Here is a 21234-nt window from a genome sequence, read left to right as displayed (position 1 = left end):
AGCACCTGGAAAAATGGAATTTGCTCCATCCCTCACAATCAGGATTCAGGGCGGGCTACTCCACGGAGACGGCCCGCTTAAGAGCTACTGAGACTTTAAGAGCAGGGGCAGATGCAGGGCATACTATGGCCTTGATCATGCTCGACCTAAGTGCGGCTTTTGACACCGTAGCACATTCCATCCTGCTACGGTGTCTGCATGAAGCCGGGGTCGCTGGTCCTGCGCTGTGCTGGCTGCAATCATTTCTGACGGAAAGATGTTTCCAGATACAGCAAGGGACTTGCCGCTCAGTGGAGATGTCACTAGACCAGGGAGTGCCTCAGGGCTCAGCTCTGAGCCCCACTCTCTTTAACCTATACATGGCCTCCCTAGCGAAAGTGGTTCACTCTTATGGGGTGGAATTGGTGTTGTACGCTGACGACATCCAGCTGCTTATCTCCCTATCGCAGAACGCCTCCAACACCCCTAACAACTTTAAATCCTGGATGCAGGCACTAGCAGAATGGATGGATGCCCATTGTTTAAAACTCAATGGATCTAAAACAGAGGTGCTGGTGGTAGGGGGAAAAAGCGAAAACTGGTCGGCTGAGTGGTGGCCTTCATGTCTGGGCCCCACCCCCATACCATGTCAGGAGGCTAAGAATTTAGGAATCTGGATGAATCCTGCTCTCTCATATGATGGCCACATCAGGCGTCTTGTGGGCAAATGTTTTGGAGTATTAAAGACTCTAAACAAAACTTTAGACCTCCTCCCTCTATCGGCCAGAAGGACACTAACGCAGGCACTGGTGACCTCGCGATTAGATTATGGCAACATCTTGTTCCTTGGGGCTACCGAGGGCAGCATAGGTCTCCTTCAAGTCATACAGAACTCCGCCGCCAGACTGGTGCTAAGAAGACCCAGGAGAGCCAACTCGAAAATGGCGCTGGATGCGCTTCATTGGCTACCTGTGAAGAAGCGTGTGCTGTATAAGTGCCTCCTCTTCTGTCACCGCATCGTCTGGGACAGGTCACCGACTTACCTAAAGGATCTAGTCAGCAGATATGAACAAACTAGGACCCTCCGTTTGAAGGCCTCCGGACTGCTGACAGTCCCTAGGATTAGGAAGGCTAGAATGGGTGGACGCTCCTTCGCACTCCAAGCAGCTCAACAATGGAACAAACTTCCCCCTGCTCTGAGACTGGAGAGCAGTGAAACTCGATTTAGGGCTCTGCTTAAAACTCATCTATACACTGCATAGTTCCTGATAGTTTGTCTGCTGATCCATGGACAGTGTCAGCGCGGGGACACGCCGTGATGGCGTTGTTGAGCGCTCTACAAACTTTATATTATTATTAGAAGTGTTTGGTTGGGGGCGGGCGGGTCTGCTTTAGGGCAGGGGAGGAGTGCCTTGCCAACTGCTAAGGGCGCTGACTGTTCGACCAAACCAGTCATGCGCACTCTGGCCTTTCTCTATGTAGACTGCAATGCAGCCAGCACGGAGAAAATGGCCTCCCCATAGGCGCCTGGCTAGTCGGCGTCCTGATCAATCACAAAGCTGCCATTGCAGCATTGTGATTGGCTTAGGGGAGGGGAGGGAGGCTGCCTGCTTCCTGTTCCCCTCCTCCCGAACTCATGCGAGACCCCCACCTGCGAGTCATGCCGGCTGCGACTGGAAGTTACCTGCAAACTAGAGGGGCCTCACATCTTCCCTTTCACCCGGGGCCCCAGGAGTTCTAGGACCGGCCCTGACTGGAGTTCCCTTCTTTGCCTCTCTCGGGCTTGTCCATTGATGTAGTTGGCATTTCCAGTACTAAGGTTCCACTTTACATTACCAACCCTGTTTCTATTACTTTAGGACCTATAAATGATCGACATGCTTTCTTGTTGAGTCCAACTTCATCTGCAAACTGTTGGGTGAGACTTATGTAAACTGAACTGCGTTGTGTACTGTACACATGACAGAGTATAATTCAATATACCCAAAGGAAATTAAAACAAAGTTTTGTCTGTTAGTGTGAATTGGAGTGCTGATCCGCAAAAATTGTGTACAGCAAAAAATTCTGAAGAACTGCTCAAACAAATGTCTTTTTCTTTACGGCCTGGACATGCAAATGAGGTGGGTTCTGCAATTTTTGCAAGGTTAGTCCAGAGAAGAAATGACCTTGCTTTCCACAGAATCACCGAAACCAGGACATGAAAGCTGGAATTCGATGATGTTTGCAGCGTTAATTGAACAGGGAATTATTAATACCTATTGTGAACATGTGTGACACACTCGTTCTCACGACACAAAATCAGGTAAGAAAGATTATTACTGTTTTGTAGATGATTTGAGGGCACTGAACAATGTTATAATACCTACCTTTCCTATGGTGGTCAACCCCACTTCCATCCTATCATATATTCCTGCCTGGGCAAATTGGTTTTCGGTCATAGGCGGGTGCTCCACTTTCCTCTCCATTCCCATTCACAAAGAAAGTCAATACCTTTTTGCAATACCAATTCGGCAGAAGCCAGCTTACATGGTCCCATCTCTGAACATGCATTGGCATAGCCAATAGGTCTCGCATTTGGGACCCTAAAAAGGTTTATCCATGCAGCACAATACAAAGATCAGAAAGTAGACAGAGCAACCAGTCACATTTCGTTTAACAGCGGTAGTTGTGCTAGACAATTATTTTTTAACTGCATGAGCTTGAAGCTTTGTGCTTATAAATTGATTTAAAATGTAATGATGAAATATTCAGCCTGTTCTAAGGCTAAGGTAATTTGTCTCCATGAGAGCATTGGTAACTTCTTAAGATGGCCCCTGTAAAAAGCAGTGGTGCACTATATTTCTGACCTTGAATCAGATTGGTTTATAGGAAATCAGAAGGAAGGGTCACTAGATTCCTCTGACCATAGCTTGCACCAGGATGACGTTTACAAAGTACAATTAAAGAAACTGGCGATTCAACCCCTCGACTTTATCATCAGTCACTGCAAAGTAAGCGCTTAGAGAGCTAAGCACAGGGCTTTTGTCATGTTTTTAGGCGGCTTAAACCACATGACAACGGAAGGAGTGATCCGAGTGTCAGTTTTGTACTGTAATGCTCCACAGTAATGGGCACATGGGGCTGACGTTCTCACCCTTGGGGTAAGTACAGCCTAGAGGAACAGAGGGCAAAGCTCTATCTTCTGTGTGGGGAGTGAAAAAGCATGCTACTCTGTTCTGGTGCAATAAACAACACCTGCAGTCAAATGTGAACAACCGAATGGCTGCATGCAAAGGAGCTGTTGGTAAACCTTTTAATAAGTAAATACATTGGCACTGAACTACGAACATGATTTGTATTTATAGGAATAGCCTGATTTGCCTAAGCACAGAAGGATTGTGTAAAAAACACAAAGGTAAAGGGGGGGTTGCAAATAATCGAACCACCTGCAATTGCCAGGCTTAGCTATCTAATCCATCATCCTTTTGCCCATAATGAATATGCAAATCAATCTTCTTGTTTAATGTAATGTCCCAAAAGACTACTAGTATGCCCAGAAATGTGTCTTGAGCTCTCTGTACCCCTGACCTCAAGCTGCACCTGAATAAAGAGGCCCAACTAGGCTGAAACTAGTTTCTGGCTGCTGATCTTCTAGTTCAGATAAGGCATCACAGTTCCACATAGCAGCAGTTCTAGACTCATTTGCATATGGAGGAGTTTAATCTGAGATTGCATAGTGGTAAAAAAAAAACGATGGGTGGGAATCCTACCCGAGCGATTGCTAGTGGTCTGACTGTTTGTGAGCTTCCTTTCTTTTCGAGCGTTTGTTCGGAATTATGTAGCCTTTGTAGCTCAAAGACCACTGTCGCTAAAGGGCATGGATTATTGTAATTCCATGCAGAAACTGAGGCCGCTTGTCGTGGGGGAGTACTGACTTTTATTATCCTCATGAAAATGTGCTAGCTGCTCATGAGATCCAGTGTTTTGCAACAGCTCCCTTTTCTTTTGGCTATTAATTTGGGTGCACAGGAGCGTGTGTGCATGCCCTTGCATGTGTATTTTCGTGAGCGTGTATGTGTGGGGGTGGGTGGTTAGGGTGCATAGCAGGGCGCAGTTGAATGTTTTTGTTGATTTTAATCACTGGTTGAACTCTGGCCCGTTGCTGCCAGATGCATGCAGCACTGAAGATTGCTTGTTGCCAACGCCACTGAGAAGTCTCCTTTAACCCCTAACATGTATACATGAACACACCAAAAATACAGTACTCCACGATGTACACTCAGGGCCTGTGCTAGGAGTGAGGCCTTGGAGCGCTATCTCACCCGAGCCACCATGTTGCTGCAGAGTGATGCTGCTGCGACAGAGCCACGTGCTGGTGTCAGCGGATGGATTTAGTCCGGAGCAGGAAGCAGCCCCTGCGCTCTTTAGTAACAATTTAGCGATTGTCCCAATGGCGTAAAAGGCTTTGCAAGACAAGCCTTGAACTAGGCTGGTGCACAGGGCTGTTGTTAAAGACCCAGGTACCTGCCCTCCTTTTTGGGGACTGAAACGTGTTTTCCATCATCAAAATGTGACTTGGAGAGAGTGCAAGGATAGGAAGCAGGATGAAGAGAAAGGTAGGAAAATAGTGAATAAAACAGAGACGAAACACACCATGCAAGAGTGAGATAAAGAGACAAAGGGGGTATGGGAAACAAGAGGCGTGCAGTGTATCTAGCGTGCCTTTATGTCCGCGCTCTCTGGCGATGTCTTTATAATGAAATGTGATAGACAGTCCAGAGGTGTGTAGTGTATATAGCGTGCCTTTATGTCCGCGCTCTGTGGTGATGTCTTTATAATGAAATGTGATAGACAGTCCAGAGGCGTGTAGTGTATCTAGAATGCCTTCATGTCCGCACTCTTTGGCGATGTCTTTATAATGAAATGTGATAGACAGTCCACTACGCCTTTCTTACTCTTGCTGTTGTCACAGGTTCAAGGGCTGAAGACGTGCATGACAAGCACGCGAGTTGTGCGCGTGCGCTAGACACAGCAAGCTATCTGTTTTCAATTATTGTGCCCGTGTCTGGGCACGATAATTGAAAACAGATGTGGCCTGTGCGGGTAACCGCAAGCAATAGGTCGTGGGCCGAGCAAAGGCAGAACATGCACCCGCCTTTGCCCAATTGATAGCTGTCTTTCTTAGAAAGACGCCCACGAAGCCCAATACCCTATGACACAAACAAAAACACACGCACGAGTGTGTGGTGAGCTTTCAGAAGCCCTTACATAAATTCGAGCAGAGTAGCGCATGCGCGCTGCGCTAGGCTCGACCTAAAAAGGATCTAATACTATAGTCTCTTCAGATTGCTGATGATTTGTTACTCACTTCTGCCACTCCAGACTAAACCAACGTTGATTCACTATATCTGCTCATTGAACTGGCTAAGAAAAGGCATAAGGCTTCAAAACTGAAATTAAAATTTTCTTTTACCTAGGTTTAATATTTAGCTCGCAACGTCTCCAAAGGGGAGTACCATGTGTATGCAGACCTGACTGAAGCCATGCATCAGTTGCCATGCCCAGTTACTGTCTTTCAGGTACAAACCTTCTTAGGGATGGCAGAATATTGTAGGCAGTAGATTTGAAATTTGCCATCTTGCCTCAGCCCCTTCAGGATTATGTTACGAAAGATACCTAAAAGCCATTGCAGTGGACTGAGGAGGCAGAGTGAGCATTGTACTGGTAAAAAAAGCATTAGCTTTTACCCCTGTCCTGGGAATTCCAGACTACTCCAAACCTTTTTATTTCAAAGTATTTCTATTAAGAATTTTTCCACATACATACATACGTCGCTTTTACTTCACGGGGTGACATCCCCAGCTGGTCATACCTGCATGAGGTATTCAATATGTTTACATGATCAGATGTCCCCCCTAGTAGTGTCCTACTGTAGGAGTAAAGGTGTGTGAAAAGATGGAAAGGAAAGAGTGTGTATAGGAAAGGAGAAAATCTGTATTGTCATGAATGAAATGGTTGTGCAATAGGAGTATTACAGATGATAATGGTAACCAAAATACAACTATTGTACATTACTCTTCTTGAGGTTGAGGTGGCAGGCATTTCCCTTTGCTAGCAGTCTGTGGCTGCCCTTCTTATAGAAGCATTGACAAAAAGTAAACAAAATATTTCTAATACCATTCTCTCTATATTAGACGAAAAGTGTTATATGTGAACCTCCAACGAATCATACTATATCACTCCGTCTGAGGGACACGTCAGCGATGGAGCCGAAATAGGCTTCATCGCTGACATACTCTAGGTCCGTCCACCTGTAAATCAAGTGGGCAGACCGAGGTTTTGACGGAGAGGGTACAATTGCCACAGAGCACCGACTCTGCCAAACTCTAAATGATGCCCATAGTGTAGATTTCTTATGTGTGTCCATCCATGGAAACTCACAAATGCATCAATTAATTCTGTAGTCTCACAGGACTGATCATGGTCTAGGAAGCAGCATCTCTAAGCAATATTAGATACTGTGTGGGTTACAGTCTTGCAGATTATTTGGCTCAGGTTGGTAACTTAGCTCAGACTGCACTTTGTGAGAGGCTTTGATTGTCTAAACTGGGCCATATTAGTTTAAGCTGCAAAAAGGTATCAAAACAAAAAGCTTCAGCGCCATTCTTGATAAATGACCTCAAGACGCAGAAGAACAGAGAAATTAATGTTTGTTTTGAAAGCAAAGGTCTCATGAGGCTGGAAACTTAAAAGACACAAATTCTGCACAAGTGCTAAAATTTAGGAACAGCTTAATATGTCACACATAAGGATTACGTAGGTAGCAAGGGAACAGGGGCACCCTTTTTCTCAACAATCAATTACCCCAGAGAGCGTTCTTTCCATTGGAATAATCATTATACAGTAAAGGCTTCTGTGTGAGATTAGGATTTTTGGGGGGAATGCAACTAAGTATCAAAATAAAATCAACAGGTCTGATTTACAAACTGTACATTGTAGTACAGTTTGCTGTACTACAAATTGCAATTCACAAACTACATCAGGAGTTTTATGTTTCCGCATTATGTGTGTGGAACGTTCCACTCTGACTGTGGAGTCTCCGCACTTTTACTAAATGTTTTAGAAGTAACGCTTGGTGAGACTTGAGGTAATATGTGTGAAAAGAGGCAGACGCACTACATCCCACACAAGAGTAAGCCAATTTCATTACGCTGGAGGGTAGACACATGTAGCTCATACTTTTGTAGTAAACTTACACTCTGAGTTTTTGAATATCAAAAGTAGTAAACGTACTCCAAAGTGTACACTTACGGTAAAGTGTAAGTTACCTTTGTGAGTCAGGCTCAACATGTTTACTTGCAAGTACTTGTTCACCCATGGTATAATTTGATGCTGATTAACAGATGTTCTACTGTTTCCCTTACTAGCAGTTTATTGACCTGTGAGAAAGAAAAACTAACATGTGACTATCAGGTCAAACACAGAGGTATCGGCTCACTAACCCCCCCTCCCCCTTTGCTCTCAGTGTCACTACAGCCTTGGAAGGAGGGAGGGTTTTGTCTCAGCTCCTGTCTACCTTGGCTCTCCTAAAGGAAGATAAATAGTTTGGCAGAGCCCAAGAAGAGTAAGGGGCTGACTGCTGTGTGCGATTAACTTTTAGACAGACAGAGACACACACACACAAATCACTGAAACTTAAGATGTGTTGTAAACCCCTTGCACCACTCAACACAGAAGCGAGTCTTTAATGGCTGGTATAGCCTGATACAACGGGCTATAAGGCTATCATAAACTTACAGAACTAGAGAATGCTCTGTATTATTCTGGTTATGTGCCCTTCTATGCTGACGGTATGTGTGATATTTACAAATGAAAACCAACCTTCAACAACCTTTTGTGCCAGTAATCCTGCTCCTATCAACTGATTTACCAGTATTCAAGCTATTGGTTATTTTACAATTATGCTATCATGATGTTTCCCCCCAAAATCATTAAATTAGTTACTTTCCAATCAACCATGCTATCAGATATTTTGACAATGATCAATTATGTAATTGGCTGCCTTTACAGTGATCAGTCAAGCAATCATTTCCAAGTGATCATGTTCCTGTCTCGCTAATAATCATGCTAACGGGATACACATTTTAAAGGTACTAGTTATCTGCTTCGGGAAAATTTATAATGGCTCTGCCACCATGCAATCATCTCCCGGCTATAACCAGATCTCAGAAACAAAGTTGGGTTCACAGAGCTGGTTAACTTGCTTGCATTTGATAATCCTGTTTCAGTTTTCTTGCCAGGAATTTTGTCCACATCGGCTCTTTTGCTAACAAATTTGTCCTCAAAATATATTTCATCAGTATTCATATCCTCATCGGTTAATTTAATTGTAACCATCCAGCATCATTTCATTTGCCATTCTTCCTGCATCCATCAGGTTTTGGCCAGCTAGCATATGTCGGGTGATAATAAGGTATATTTCCAACAATTATATCCCTATCAGCCGTTTTGTCTCTATTTATGACCAGGGCAATGCATTAGGCAACGATCATCTTCCAACTAATTGATCAATAATGACACTAAAGCCAGATCATGCCCACATCCCTAATCTAATCACTTACACCTTCCCCATGCATCAGTTTTCTTGTTAACAATCATTATGCATCAGCTATTCTGTCGGTAATCAATAAAACATCAATAATTTTACCAGAAGGCATTCTCCATTCTGTTAGTCATCATGGCATCAATCGGTCGCTCTCATGCTCAAGTACAGGTGGAATGCTAAGGCTTTATTTTGTGTTTATCCACTTCAATGGAGTCCCGAAAGACTTCATAATCTCCCCACCTTTGATTCTCCCCTCCAACGGACTGTCACTCTAACTGCTTCATGGTTTCTCACAATTTGAACTTGGAAGTAAAAGATGGAAGGTGCACCCCCCCATCCTAATGTATTCCACTTCAGTAGGCAACTAGATGATCCTGCAATTTTACTCAATCCCACAAGGCCCGTCGCCATGCAAATGACAATACACGACACAGGTCTGTAAACCAATGGCAAGAGAGCTTTGCTCCTACCTTCCTCGCACTGCGCACCCGAGTGTCCAGGGCAACACTTCCATTCCAGGGCAGTCACTGTTTTATACGCCACCTTATATGTCGGCCGCGCCACCGTTCTGTAACTGCAAGAAAAAACACATGGGACCAAATGAGAATGCGCGTGATGAGTTCCTACAAGCCGGTTAACTTGACTTGTGGTAGGCCCTGTCCTAGCCACTACATGCTTCCCAGTGTAGAGCACTACAGCATTTAGGAGGCTGTGTTTTCATGAAGGGAGAAGAGAGAAAGAAAGGAAGAAACTGTTATGTTGTACTAGAAATGTGTGCGTCATCTGTTCCAGCACAGATAACATATTTACCATTATATACTAAGATCTGTCATCCTGAAATGCTCTGTGGGTTCCTGGAGGAGAGCTGAAGCAGGGAGGTGGTGGAAGCTGTTCTCGGTTGGTGTACGTTTCTACCATTAAACTCCAATCACCTTTTACCTGAAGTGGTTTCGCTCCGTTATTGGTCATTTTAACAGAAACAAACAAACACAAAAGAAAGAAAAAAGGAAGAAAGAAAGAAAGAAAAAAGGAATAAAGAAAAAAGACCCTGGAAAAGAGGAAGCAAAAAAGAGACACAATGACAAAGATCAAGAATGTAAGGCGGAGAAATGCCAGAAGATAGATAGCCAATAAGAAACAGTGAGAGGTAAGGCGAGACAGATGAGAGGCTGTGGGGGAGAAGACAACACACAGAGAAAGAGAAAATAATGAAAGAGAATGAGAGGGAATTAGAGAAAAAAAATAATACGAGGGAGAGAAACAGAGCCAAATAAAAGTGAGGCAGCAGTAAGGAGTAAGCCAGATAGAGTGCAAGGAGTACATGAGAGTCGAGAACCAGGATGGTCGAATGAAATGAGAGAAGCTGTGAGAATGACAGAGGAGTTGTTAGGGGGAAACTGTTCTTACCTGCCCCCGACACAGCCCATTGGCCAGCGGCAGTTCTGGTACATCCTCTGGAGGTAGGTGCCATTTTGAACATGGCAGGAGACAGTCCTCGTCACAGCGAACGAACACCAGTTCCTGAAAGAGACCAGGGCATGGTCATATTTTATATCACCATCAATACGCTAAAAGGATTTGGCTTAGAGGTTCTCAAATAGCAGCACATATGCCAATATACAGAGAATATGTCCTAAGGTAAGCAATAACAAAAGCTTCAAAGTTTACAACACCTAGTCAAAAGTAACTAGACCTGTATAGCGGTGCCACCCTCTAGTTTTACTGATGACATGAACAGTACCAAGTGGTAATCCCATGTACCCTGACAGGAACTGGTCATGTCGAATTTATTGCTAAAGACCTCGACTGACGTCAACAAAAGGAGAGATACAATTATCAAGTAAAACAATAGAGATTAAAAACATTTCATGGCATTTCAGTGTTAACCGCAAAGTTAAAAAATATGTGATACATATAGTAATAGACATTTTAAAAAAACTCTTAAAACTGAAAAATCCAGAACCACATTTGTTCATTCATGTGGAAGCATCAAAAGTGCGTATGTTTCACTTGGAATAAAAATCTACCCATTTCGGAAAAGGTGGTAAAAAAAACCTACATTGTTGCGATTCCAAACGGTGACAGAAGGATTTCTTCCTGCCAAGCTAGTCCCGCCTAGCTCTGTTGAATCCCCAGACCTCCCGAGGCTTCGCCGGGAGCAACAACGCTGCCGAGGCGCGGCGCAACGATCTTTTTAAACAAGTGCTTGGACACTTTTTACTTACCCTGCTCCTGCTTCAGGGGCTGCGCTGAGGACACCGCGCACCCCCTATCTTCTTGGGACTTCCTGGTAGCCGCCTCCAGAGCGCCCCACGCTAAGCGTTCCCTCCCCCTCTGACGGGCAGGTCACGAGGGCGGGGACGGGCGTGTGCTTCATCTTGGGCTGCTCTCTGGTTGGCGGGGCAGCTCCTCTGTCCCTCCACCCCCTGCCACGCCCTGCTACTTCCGGTCTCCTACTTATGGCACCATTATCCCGGCCGCGCAGCGGACGAGCACAGCGGGCGCGACGAAGGCGCGCCGAAGTTGCGCCTAAGTTAAGCCCGTCTGCGCCCGTCCGCGACGGGCCGGGACCAGGGGCCACACCCCCTGCTTCCTTGTTGTCGTACACGCCTGCTCAACTTCTCTCCTACACCATTGATGTGCCTCTCCCCCACACCCTCACGCAGCATCTTGTTGCTTTAGATATTTATGTTCCCCGCTCAGACCGTGTTGTGTCTCCTCACCCAATTCTTCCCCTCCCTACGCCAGACACTGATCCCCTCCCCATTGGACCCTCACCTCCCCCTCACACTGCTTCCGCTTTTCTCCTCAACACTCGCTCGGCAGGCAAACACCAACTCGACCTGTTTAATCTTCTTACTACAGACTCCCCTGATTTTCTATTCCTAACGGAAAAATGGTTTTCGGAGGCTTCTCTCCCCGACATTCTTGCCATCCTTCCCCACTCCTACTATGTCCTTCGGGCTGACCGCCCCACGGACAAGGTTGGGGGGGGTGTTGCCATGATTGTCCGATCCACTATTCAATTTCAGCTTCTCCCCCAAGCACCCATTGCTGGAGTGGACTTCCTGGTCGCTCGCTCTTCCGATCTGCTGGCACCTCTCACCGTCGTCCTTGTCTACCGCCCTCCCCTGAACATGCCCCTGTTCGTGGCTTCCCTGCAGGAACTTCTCGCCACGCTGGTGGTTAATAACTCCTCTGTCCTTTTGCTTGGGGACTTTAACTACTGGCCGGGCGATCCCAGGGAGGACTCAGCATCTAAGGACTTCACGGCCACTCTCCTCTGTCTCAACCTTAAGTCCCACGTCCAGGTTCCCACCCATAAATTCGGACACATCCTGGACCAAGTCTGGTCATCCCAGGACATAGTCTCCCCCCCCAGTGTCCTCCCATGTACCTGGTCTGACCATTCCCTCATCTCTTTCTCTATCACTACTGGCTCCCCTCACAAGCCCCTTCGCCCCAAGAATGTTTTCTCCCGTAGCTGGAATCGTGTTGACTTGGCTTCCCTCTCTCACTCCCTTGCTTCTTCTTCCCCTGATCTCACTGGTATTCCCCTTGACTCACAGGCTGCTGCAGTTGGTAATTGGCTCTCTTCTGCATGTGATTTAGTAGCCCCCCTCAAGCTAGTCAAATCCATCCGCCCTCATGAGGCTCACCGTTGGTTTAGCCCGGAGCTCAAGACTCTTAAACTGGAGCTTAGACGCTCAGAGCGCCTTTGGCGCCGCAGCTACTGCCCTGACCATAAGGCCAAATACAAAACCCTACGCTGACGACCTCCAGCTCGTCTTTGATCTTTCCTCTTCTTCTCACTCTCTATCCTTTTTTCACTCCACCATGGTCTTTATCTCTGGGTGGATGAGCGCCAATCACCTCAAGCTCAACCCAGATAAGACTGAGCTTGTCCTGATTGGTGGCTCATCCAGTCCCTGGTCCCCTGCTTTCTGGCCTCCCATCCTTGGCCCCCCTCCCACCCCCGTTCCCTCTGTTAAAACTCTGGGCATCAAGGTCAGACAGGACCTGTCCATGCATGGCCAGGTCAGTGCCGTGGTGTCCTCCTGTTTTCTTTCCCTCCGAATGATCCGGAAAATTTCTCGTTTCTTTTCTCTCGACTCCCTTAAAATTATTATTTCCGCCCTTATCACTTCCCGCCTTGATTATGGCAATAGCTTGTTCGCTGGCATCCCTGCCTATGAAACCCGCCGCTTACAAGCTATCCAGAATCAGGCCGCCCGTCTCATCTTTCATTTGCCCAAAACCCATCACATCACTCCCGTCCTCAAATCCCTTCACTGGTTGCCCATTTTGCAGAGATCTCTGTTTAAACTAGGGTGCCTTGTTTACCGGGCCCTTGACCACTCTGCACCGGCTTTCATCAATTCTTTGATTTCCCGTCACACCCCTGCCCGCACTCTCCGTTCATCATCTTCTGCCCTCCTCACTGTTCCCCGCTTTCACAAATCTCGCACTGGTGGAACCCGTTTCTCTGTTCTTGCTCCCCGGTTCTGGAACTCCCTTCCTCTTTCTATGCGTTCGATCCCTATTTTTTCTCATTTCCGTAAAGCGCTGAAAACTTTTCTGTTTGCCCTGGCCTACCCCTGCTAAACCTCCTGGCCCTGTCTGTTCGGTTCTTCAGAGCTCCCAGCGCCAGGAAGCCGTTTGGCCATCGTGCGCTCTACAAATATTTTTCATTCATTCATTCATTCATAAAATTTGGTCCAAATTCTGCATACCAAAATTACAAAGTAGACATATCTGCTGGGCATAGGGTTGGTTCTTCCAGCATATAGCATCGGCGGAACTGTAAGCATGCACCAGTGGTATGTGCTCCCTAGTATTGTACTATTATAATAAGAAAGGTTCCCTCTCATCAGAGACCTAAAGCTGTCTTTAGCTGGACCATAACAGGATCAACCTAGTGAGTATGGAAAGTAGCACCACATACCATACCACAAAAAACAACAAAGGAAACTCTATGGGAGTAATTAGAAGAAGGGAAAGTATTGGTGGACAAGGTCTATAAATCCTTTATTCAATGAACCCACCTTATGCCTTCAAGATCAAAACAAAGAAAGACAATGCACATCCTATTTGATTTGACTTCTGCCAAATTAAAAAAGATGGACAGGGCTCTTGAATATGATGGACCAAGCTTCAGTCACCTGGGAAAACTACCTTTACAACGTGGTCAAAACACCGCATCGCTGTTTTTAAAACGGAGGTCGTTACAAAGACTTGCACTGGAGGGCGCTCTAGACTAAGGAATAGTGTAATTTACTATTCCAAAACCTTCCTTACTGTACGCAGACTGGAGTTGGAATAGTAAATCACACTATTCCTAAATCCAGCGCCCTCCAGCGCAAGTCGCTGTAACTACTTGCGTTGTAAAAACAGCTATGTAATGTACCGCAATCTAAATGATCGCGTTGTATCATCATACATTCCTGCACCTGGGTCAATAAGTACCACTCCCATTTCTCCAATACAAAGAGAGCAAACCAACCTCTGAACATTTGCACACTTACAAAATAGTGCCAGACCATGTGCACACTGCACTAATTACTTTCACAGAATCAGTACAGTTACACCCAACTCGATTACCGAGACCAAATTTGCAGCATTAGACATTCCTCATTGACAATAATTCACATTTACAATTACACTAATAAGACATTAGCCTTCAACCAGTCCTGCAACTCCACTAATATTTATAACTTAAAGGTTTTTCAGACCACAATTGCAGCCCATCTAGGAATACCACCAACATCTATGTAAAGAGGAATGTTATCACTCTGCGTACATCGTGAAATTCACTGTCACCTGCTGCAGCAGGGGGACACTGGATAATAACATGTCTCTCATCTAGCCTCTTGGGATCCACTTTCAGTCAAAATGGAGGATGAATTGGGAAGTAGTGTAAAAGATTATGAATTATTGGGATCATTGGACACCCTGAAGTCAGATGCTTGCTACAAGATAGTGACAGTAAATCCAGTTCCTTCATCATCTTGGATACCTGTTTATATTTACCTTCAAACAAGTCTTCCACGGATTCACATCCAAATAAACAAGAGAAATTCTCCAGCGACAAATTGAATCCCTGCTATGCTATCAAAAGTTGACCACTCGATTAAAAGATAAAAGGCCCACATGGAAACCTCGATAGGTAAGCTGTGAGCTGAATGGAAACTAGGATCCAGCTTTTCATCCATCCCAGAGAACTAGGAACCAACTAAAAATGTACAGCAGGGGACTATCAAACCCCCCAAAAATGTACAAAGCATGGGATGCTCACTAAGTAGTTTAATACATCAGCAATCATGTTTTAAGAGACACAGGTTATGAAATGTGCCAGATTCATCCATGTTAACCAATGTGTCTGATATATTTAACTCTTTTGAAAGGCACATTTCAAATATATGAAAATCAGTAAAAGATTTTCGACCTAATAAGCAGCATCCCTTTTAAAACTTGGGGGGCATCAGTGAAATGGTTATTTGTATTTCACTCCAAATTTCTCACAGGATTAAGACAAGGTCTTGTCCCTGTGTTCTACTGAATGCTTCCTATCAAAACTCAAATGCAGGTCACTACAAATGTAAATTAGAAGGATGAGGCTGAAGGGATAGGAGTTACGACGGCTATCCTATAAGTAAGGGTGAGGTGTACAGTGGGATTTTGTAGTCGAAAATCCTGTGATTTACAAACTCACTTGGTTTGCGAATGCAAAATCCCCTTTTCCAATGTATTAACCTAATGTAATGATTCAGAATGCTTTAATTGAATAGCAAAATGGGGTTTCTGACTCCTACCGAATCGCAATTTGGAATGGAAATGTTTTGTAAGTTTTCTCCAAATTGCGAGTTGGTAAGTTATGTATCAATGGTTCACAAACCATTGATCAGTTTCCGACTCCCAAGTTAGGATGTTCCTAACCAGAATATAGATTTTCACATCAAGTAGCCAAAATGCTCAACCACTTCAAATTTCCAAACCAGAACATTTGTAGAAGCAAAGTGAACATTTTTGAATGCAAGATTGGCAGTCTTAAACTGCACTCTAAGAGATAGTTGAACAATAAGAGTGATTTGAACAGATGGGTTGTAGCATGACATATCATTTGAAAAGTAGGAGAACATTTCAGAAGACATCCTTGCAAAGCACTGCATTAATCTCTCCTGGTTAAGAGCACAAATGCCAAGTTGTCCGATGTCGTGTTTGATTCAAACCCAGAGTGCATATTTTGTGAACTTGCAGTTATGCCTCACCCATTATAAATCCAAATCTACAAGTCGCAGAATACAAAGGAAAATCGATGACATAGTAGGCTAACCGGCACACGGCACACATGCTATTCTGTCACTCTCTCTCTCTGTGGATATCTCATAATTTGCACATCGCACGCTCTGTATACTAGACTGAGCACTGCCAGCTGTCTACAATACTTGCTCAGCACAAGAAACATCTTGTGCATGATCAGAACTATCAGCACCCACACATACAGCCAATATACCAAGATCCAGCTGCTGAATGCCACTAATGGCCCATGGTAATTCTTCAAATTGTCGAATTATCTCCCTCTTCTTTCAACAATGGTTCTGTGGTACGAATAAATGAACTTGAACATTCCTCTCGAGCTGTCCCAAGTGGGCTCCAAAATTCTTATAGCCTGATCTAGAGTTTTGGCTGAGGATTTTTTTCCGCCAGAGTGGCGGATCTTTCCTTAAATCACACTGACCCTGGAAAATGCAAAGTATTTTGAGTTTAGTGCTATGTCAGTTTCTCCATCAAAGTGGCTGCCCACACCGTGAGAGAAGCCACCACGTTGGGGGTGAAGAAGGAATTAGAAGAAGAATCCCACTAATGACCAGGTAGGGTGATGGAATTTCCTACCACCTTAAGCAGACACTGCAAAGGTGTCCCCAAAGTGGTAGTCCATCGTCATTGCTTCTGTCTCGATAACATGCCAGGGGGGCAGGGTTGCCTAGATGTAAAGTCTGCCACCTCTTCCTTCTTGCTTTGTGATGCTAACTCAGCCAAACACGGTGGTGGATTTGCTACTACAACTGACTGAGCCACTGCCACTACTGATAGAGTTATCATGGTCCCTTAGCAGCTCCAGAGGTGCCTGTGCTGGCAGGACATTTACCATGTCTGGAGCTTTGAATTAGGTGGATACGTTACCAAATGCACAGATGGAGGATCTGAACCATTTCTAGCAGATTGTCCCCCGATCTTCTTACTCACTTCCCAGTAGGCAGCAGCGATGAGAGAGAAACATATGGTTTGCTAGTTATTTATTAGTACATGGTTGGAAAACTATTCGGAGTTGGAAATTGAATGTGTCTTGTTGGTTGAGGCATGTATTCACATTGACAGGTTGGCTGAGATTAGGAAAAGAAGCAACCAAGCTTGCGAGAAAATTATTATACATGTTAGGGTGGAGAGTAGCAGCCCCTTAGCATAGCTTTAATAGAGCTATATTGGCTGCTTAAAATCCCAATCGGAAGATGTTTAGAGGACGGGTCTGGTATTAACCTGAGTATTAAGGACATGAGAAAGCTATAGAGTAGTATATTTAAGGTGTCAAAATCTATAAAAGTTGCATAGTTCTTTACTAAAGAACTGTGGACCACTCTTTGGATTAAAACACTGTCTTACACCCTACGAACACGTGCAGGCACCATGCAAATAGAAAAATATTGAAAGATATCACAAACACAACCTATAATCTCACACATATTGGTAGAGGACTTGGCCTCGTATGCAATTTCCCATGCTGGCATCCTCCTTCCATTGGGTCTGTGAAAAAGAGGTCACTGCCTAGGCGAGTGCTACTCTAGGCCATTATAGTCTGGTGCCTTACAGTGTCACTATCAAAGGCCTAAAGCAGATGCCAGATTTCATCGCATTGCCTAAAAGAGGATTGGGATGAGGTCCAAAATTGTAAAGATGGTCACAGCCTTGATGTGAGATGGTGCTCAGCTCCCACAATTATCATGAGGAAATCTTCCATAGGCAAGGAGGTTTCTATGAGTGCAACATGGCTAAACTTCAGAATGGCCTGATAATCAAGACAATTCTCAGAGAAAAGTGTGCTTGCGCTCTTTTTGATAAGCAACCAAACTACAATTCCAATAAAAAAACAATATAATATGACCTTGTGAATTACCATAGAAGCCCATGTTCTGGTGTGAAAATGGGCTTCTATGGGAATTCTCAAGGGCATATTATCAAGCCCATTATCGCCTCTTTAGCAGCAGTTTCCTGCCACTAAAGAGGCAATAATTTTAACGCCGTTCTTGATAATATATGCCCCAAGAAACTTAAGTGACATGGTGAATTATGCAGGAGGAAAAGTTTGTGGAAAAAAAAGAAACTGAAGATGGAGAACATTAAATAGTTCAAGAGATCAAATGTTATGAAGTAACACACAAATATTCACCATATGAAATAACAGGGTACAGATGTGTCTCTGTCCACTAGCAACATCTGAAAGAGGACTTTGTATCAGAATTGTGGACCAGAGGCTGAAAACACAGGCAAGTAAATAGGGAACATTAGCCCAGTTCTGTTTAAGGAGGCCCCCTGCTCACCGTCAGCATTTCTCTTGGGACTACGATATTATAGGACATTCTAGATTTCCCACTCTCTACGCACCATTATATATTATCCCCACAAGTAATCCCACCCCAGACACATCATCCAACAAACACCGAAATGCCAACAGGCCCACCCCTCCACCCTCTTTCTCTCATGCTGCTATGTGAACCTCAGATCTACCTTTAACAAAAAAAACGACATCCTGACGTAGGATTCCACTTCCCCCTCCATGTTTTTTCCATTGTAGAAACATGGACAGATCCGAAGGACATGGCCATGCGGCCCAAGCTCCCTGCCCCACAGAATACTCCACAGTCAACCATTCTCCCAGTTAAACTTCTGAGGGAGGCAGAGTCGGAATCCTCATCAGCAAATCTCTTACCTATTCGCCATGCGCACCCAACAACCTTGAGCCCTGGGACACCCTCCTTTTAATGTAGTCACCTCAGGGTAAGCTACAAATCAGCATTCTATACTGCCCCTTCCTTTCCCCCGATTCGTCACCTAATTTATTCCAATAGCTTGATTCTGGACTTACTTTTACTCCCACCCAATCATAAGGGACATCAACCTGAATATTATGAATTATCTTCTCACCAACTTGTTCTATGAACTCCTATCTGATCATTTTCTTTCAAGCACACATATGTTGTCGACCCACTCCATATTTAAACACAAGGCCTTATTCTGGTCAGTATCTGAACTACTCAACCAAACTCCTTATTTCTACTCCCGTCATCAAGATGTCAGTAACCAAAACATCTCAGTGAACATCATCCCTTTCTGACCCAAATAAACAATGGCATGACTTGCCAATCACACATCTGCATCTTTGGCGACCCCACCATTCCACTGCTGTTCCACCTCATGGCTCACTATCTCTGCAGCATTATTACCCACTCCATCCTCAGCCATTGGTCTGACCTCTCAGCCTAGTACCGTAAACCCAGATGCACATCGATCTAAGAAGAGCTATACATTCTACACCCAAGAGCTCATTGACTTATATGAAGGAGCCCTACAAAAAAATCTTTCACCTTTCATAGGCCAAACAAGTTGTAAATCTCCACCCGCTGCCTAGGTGGCCATCAACAACTTGTCCTTATTCACAAAACTTTTCAGAAATAAGTGCATCCAAGGAAGTGTAAGGCCCTACTTTCTAAGCATGACCCAGGAAAAGCTTTGTCTAATCGGTAAAAGACATTTTCACAAAACATTCAAGAAGTAGGTCTGGAAAGAAGCGACGGTCGCATATTTTCAGACATGATCCTGGGAAAGTTTTGTGAATTCAGTTTTTAGCAGAGGCATTTCAACAAAGTGCATCTGTACTCACAGAACGATTGAACTCATAATTTAATTTGTGCAATATCAGATTTTTCCCCCCTATTTTTCTCCAGGTGAAATACATTTTCTCAGTAGAAATACCTTTTCCGCAAAACACCCCTTCGCTACCTGAAAAGGCATGTAATGACCACAAGGTTTGTGCGAGCTCACACACTTTCAATGCTAAGCCATGAAACGCCACACCCCACCCCTTGCCTAAGATTTACTAAAATGTAAAATTGTAAGTTACATAATATAACCAACTGGTGGAAGCTTTCGTTGTACCTTGCCATGGGAAGAGACTTTGGGCAACACTTTCCTGAAGACTCACTTGCCCATATAGCATGTGGTGGGGAACCAAGGAGACCGAAACACGTGTTCATGAAGCAACACCCTACTTTTGAAGTCCAACTAGACCGAAACCAGTCTCTGTTGGTTGTGTCCTGGTTTAGATGGGATGTGGCCAGTGAGTTAGGGCTGAAGAATTCCTATTGGAGAGTGCCCAAGGCTGATTTGCATATGTCTGTGTCCTGTCTGAGGTGACAAAGTGGGTAAAAATAAATAATTTACTAAAATGTTACCCCCAAGACGTTTCCAAATGCTGAGATTAGTTCAAGAATACCTCCATCATATTTTTGTTTTTAAAACAAGAGGCATCTCACAGACTCCAGGAAAACGAGTTCTGCACTGGCTAAACTTCTGTGTCAGGCTAAATGGAAGGTAACATTACAAGTGACTTTTCTACAGGAGACAAATGAATAAACCTAAAGATCAAATGCCAACAACAACACTGAAGAGGATGGCACACGGCTTAAACCAACAGCCAGACCTTAAATTCACATATTAAAGGACACATCAAAAAGTACTTGTTGGTTATTCAACTTCGAAACAATCTGTTTCTGAAGATGATGTGTTTGCTTGGTGCTATGTCGTCAAAGGTGACGCTTTAGGTTATCTCCAAAACCGGTTTTGATAAGTTAGCTTTCAAAGAGGAGTGAAGGACCAGTTGGTCTTTGTTACTTCATTGTCAATGTCAATGCTCTTATCTTTCATTTCACATTCTAATAGTAATTTTGCGCTTTTTGAGCTAATATTAGTTGGGAGTTCCCTACTGAAGCCATAGCAGTGGGATGCTGCAGCTTCCGCAAAGCAAACAATAATGGAGCAATAAAGATGCATTTAAGTTGCCATTTTATCTTGTCACATTTGCTATGTGTTCATGTCTTCTGGCACAATGATGCTTATTCTTTTAACATGGATATTGGTGTTTACTTTTCTTTCTCTGACTGCAAAGTTAGAGGATTTTGTAAAGTGAACTATCTAACAATCATGCTAAGGTACAGGGAGTGTAAATAGAAAGGCTGTAGCAGGTCACACAACAACATTTAAAAACTTGTAAACGAACAGTACAAACATTCCAAAACATAGCAATTAGGAAAGAACTAATAAAGTACATTTCTTTTTATTCTGAAGTGTGATAGAAAACAAAGATTTTAATGGGATCAAAACAAATGAAGACACTTTGTTTTGGTGATGTCCAAATGATAAATCTTTGCTGAAACCCAATGTCCACACATTATTGTTTATGTGCCATGTAGTTTTCTCAGTAAAACTGCATGCCAGTGAGGATTGTGTAGCTATTTCAAAGGAAACTGTGCTGTCTGTAAATGACAATGTGCTCTCACACCATACTGTAATCATTTATTTGTGACAGTGTTCTCCAAAATGCACCACCGGCTACATAC

At 44.2% G+C, this 21234-nt stretch overlaps 1 protein-coding gene across 3 annotated transcripts in view; it reads right to left on the bottom strand.

The window, feature by feature from the left end:
• Positions 1-21234, bottom strand: part of EMID1 (EMI domain containing 1) — a 451838-nt gene that overhangs the window by 353515 nt on the left and 77089 nt on the right. For all 3 annotated transcript variants that reach the window (XM_086951002.1, XM_086951000.1, XM_086951001.1), the window contains exons 2-3: positions 9971-10084; positions 9034-9137 (exon numbers count right to left, since the gene is read on the bottom strand). In XM_086951002.1, the coding sequence (XP_086807128.1) occupies positions 9034-9137; positions 9971-10084 (218 nt within the window). The remainder of the gene's footprint in view (positions 1-9033; positions 9138-9970; positions 10085-21234) is intronic.

This window comes from Lissotriton vulgaris, unplaced genomic scaffold, assembly GCF_964263255.1.
Source record: "Lissotriton vulgaris unplaced genomic scaffold, aLisVul1.2 SCAFFOLD_852, whole genome shotgun sequence".
NCBI classification, from domain to species: Eukaryota; Metazoa; Chordata; class Amphibia; order Caudata; family Salamandridae; genus Lissotriton; species Lissotriton vulgaris.
Note: the sequence above shows the minus strand (reverse complement) of the source record. Positions and strands in the feature narration are given on the sequence as shown.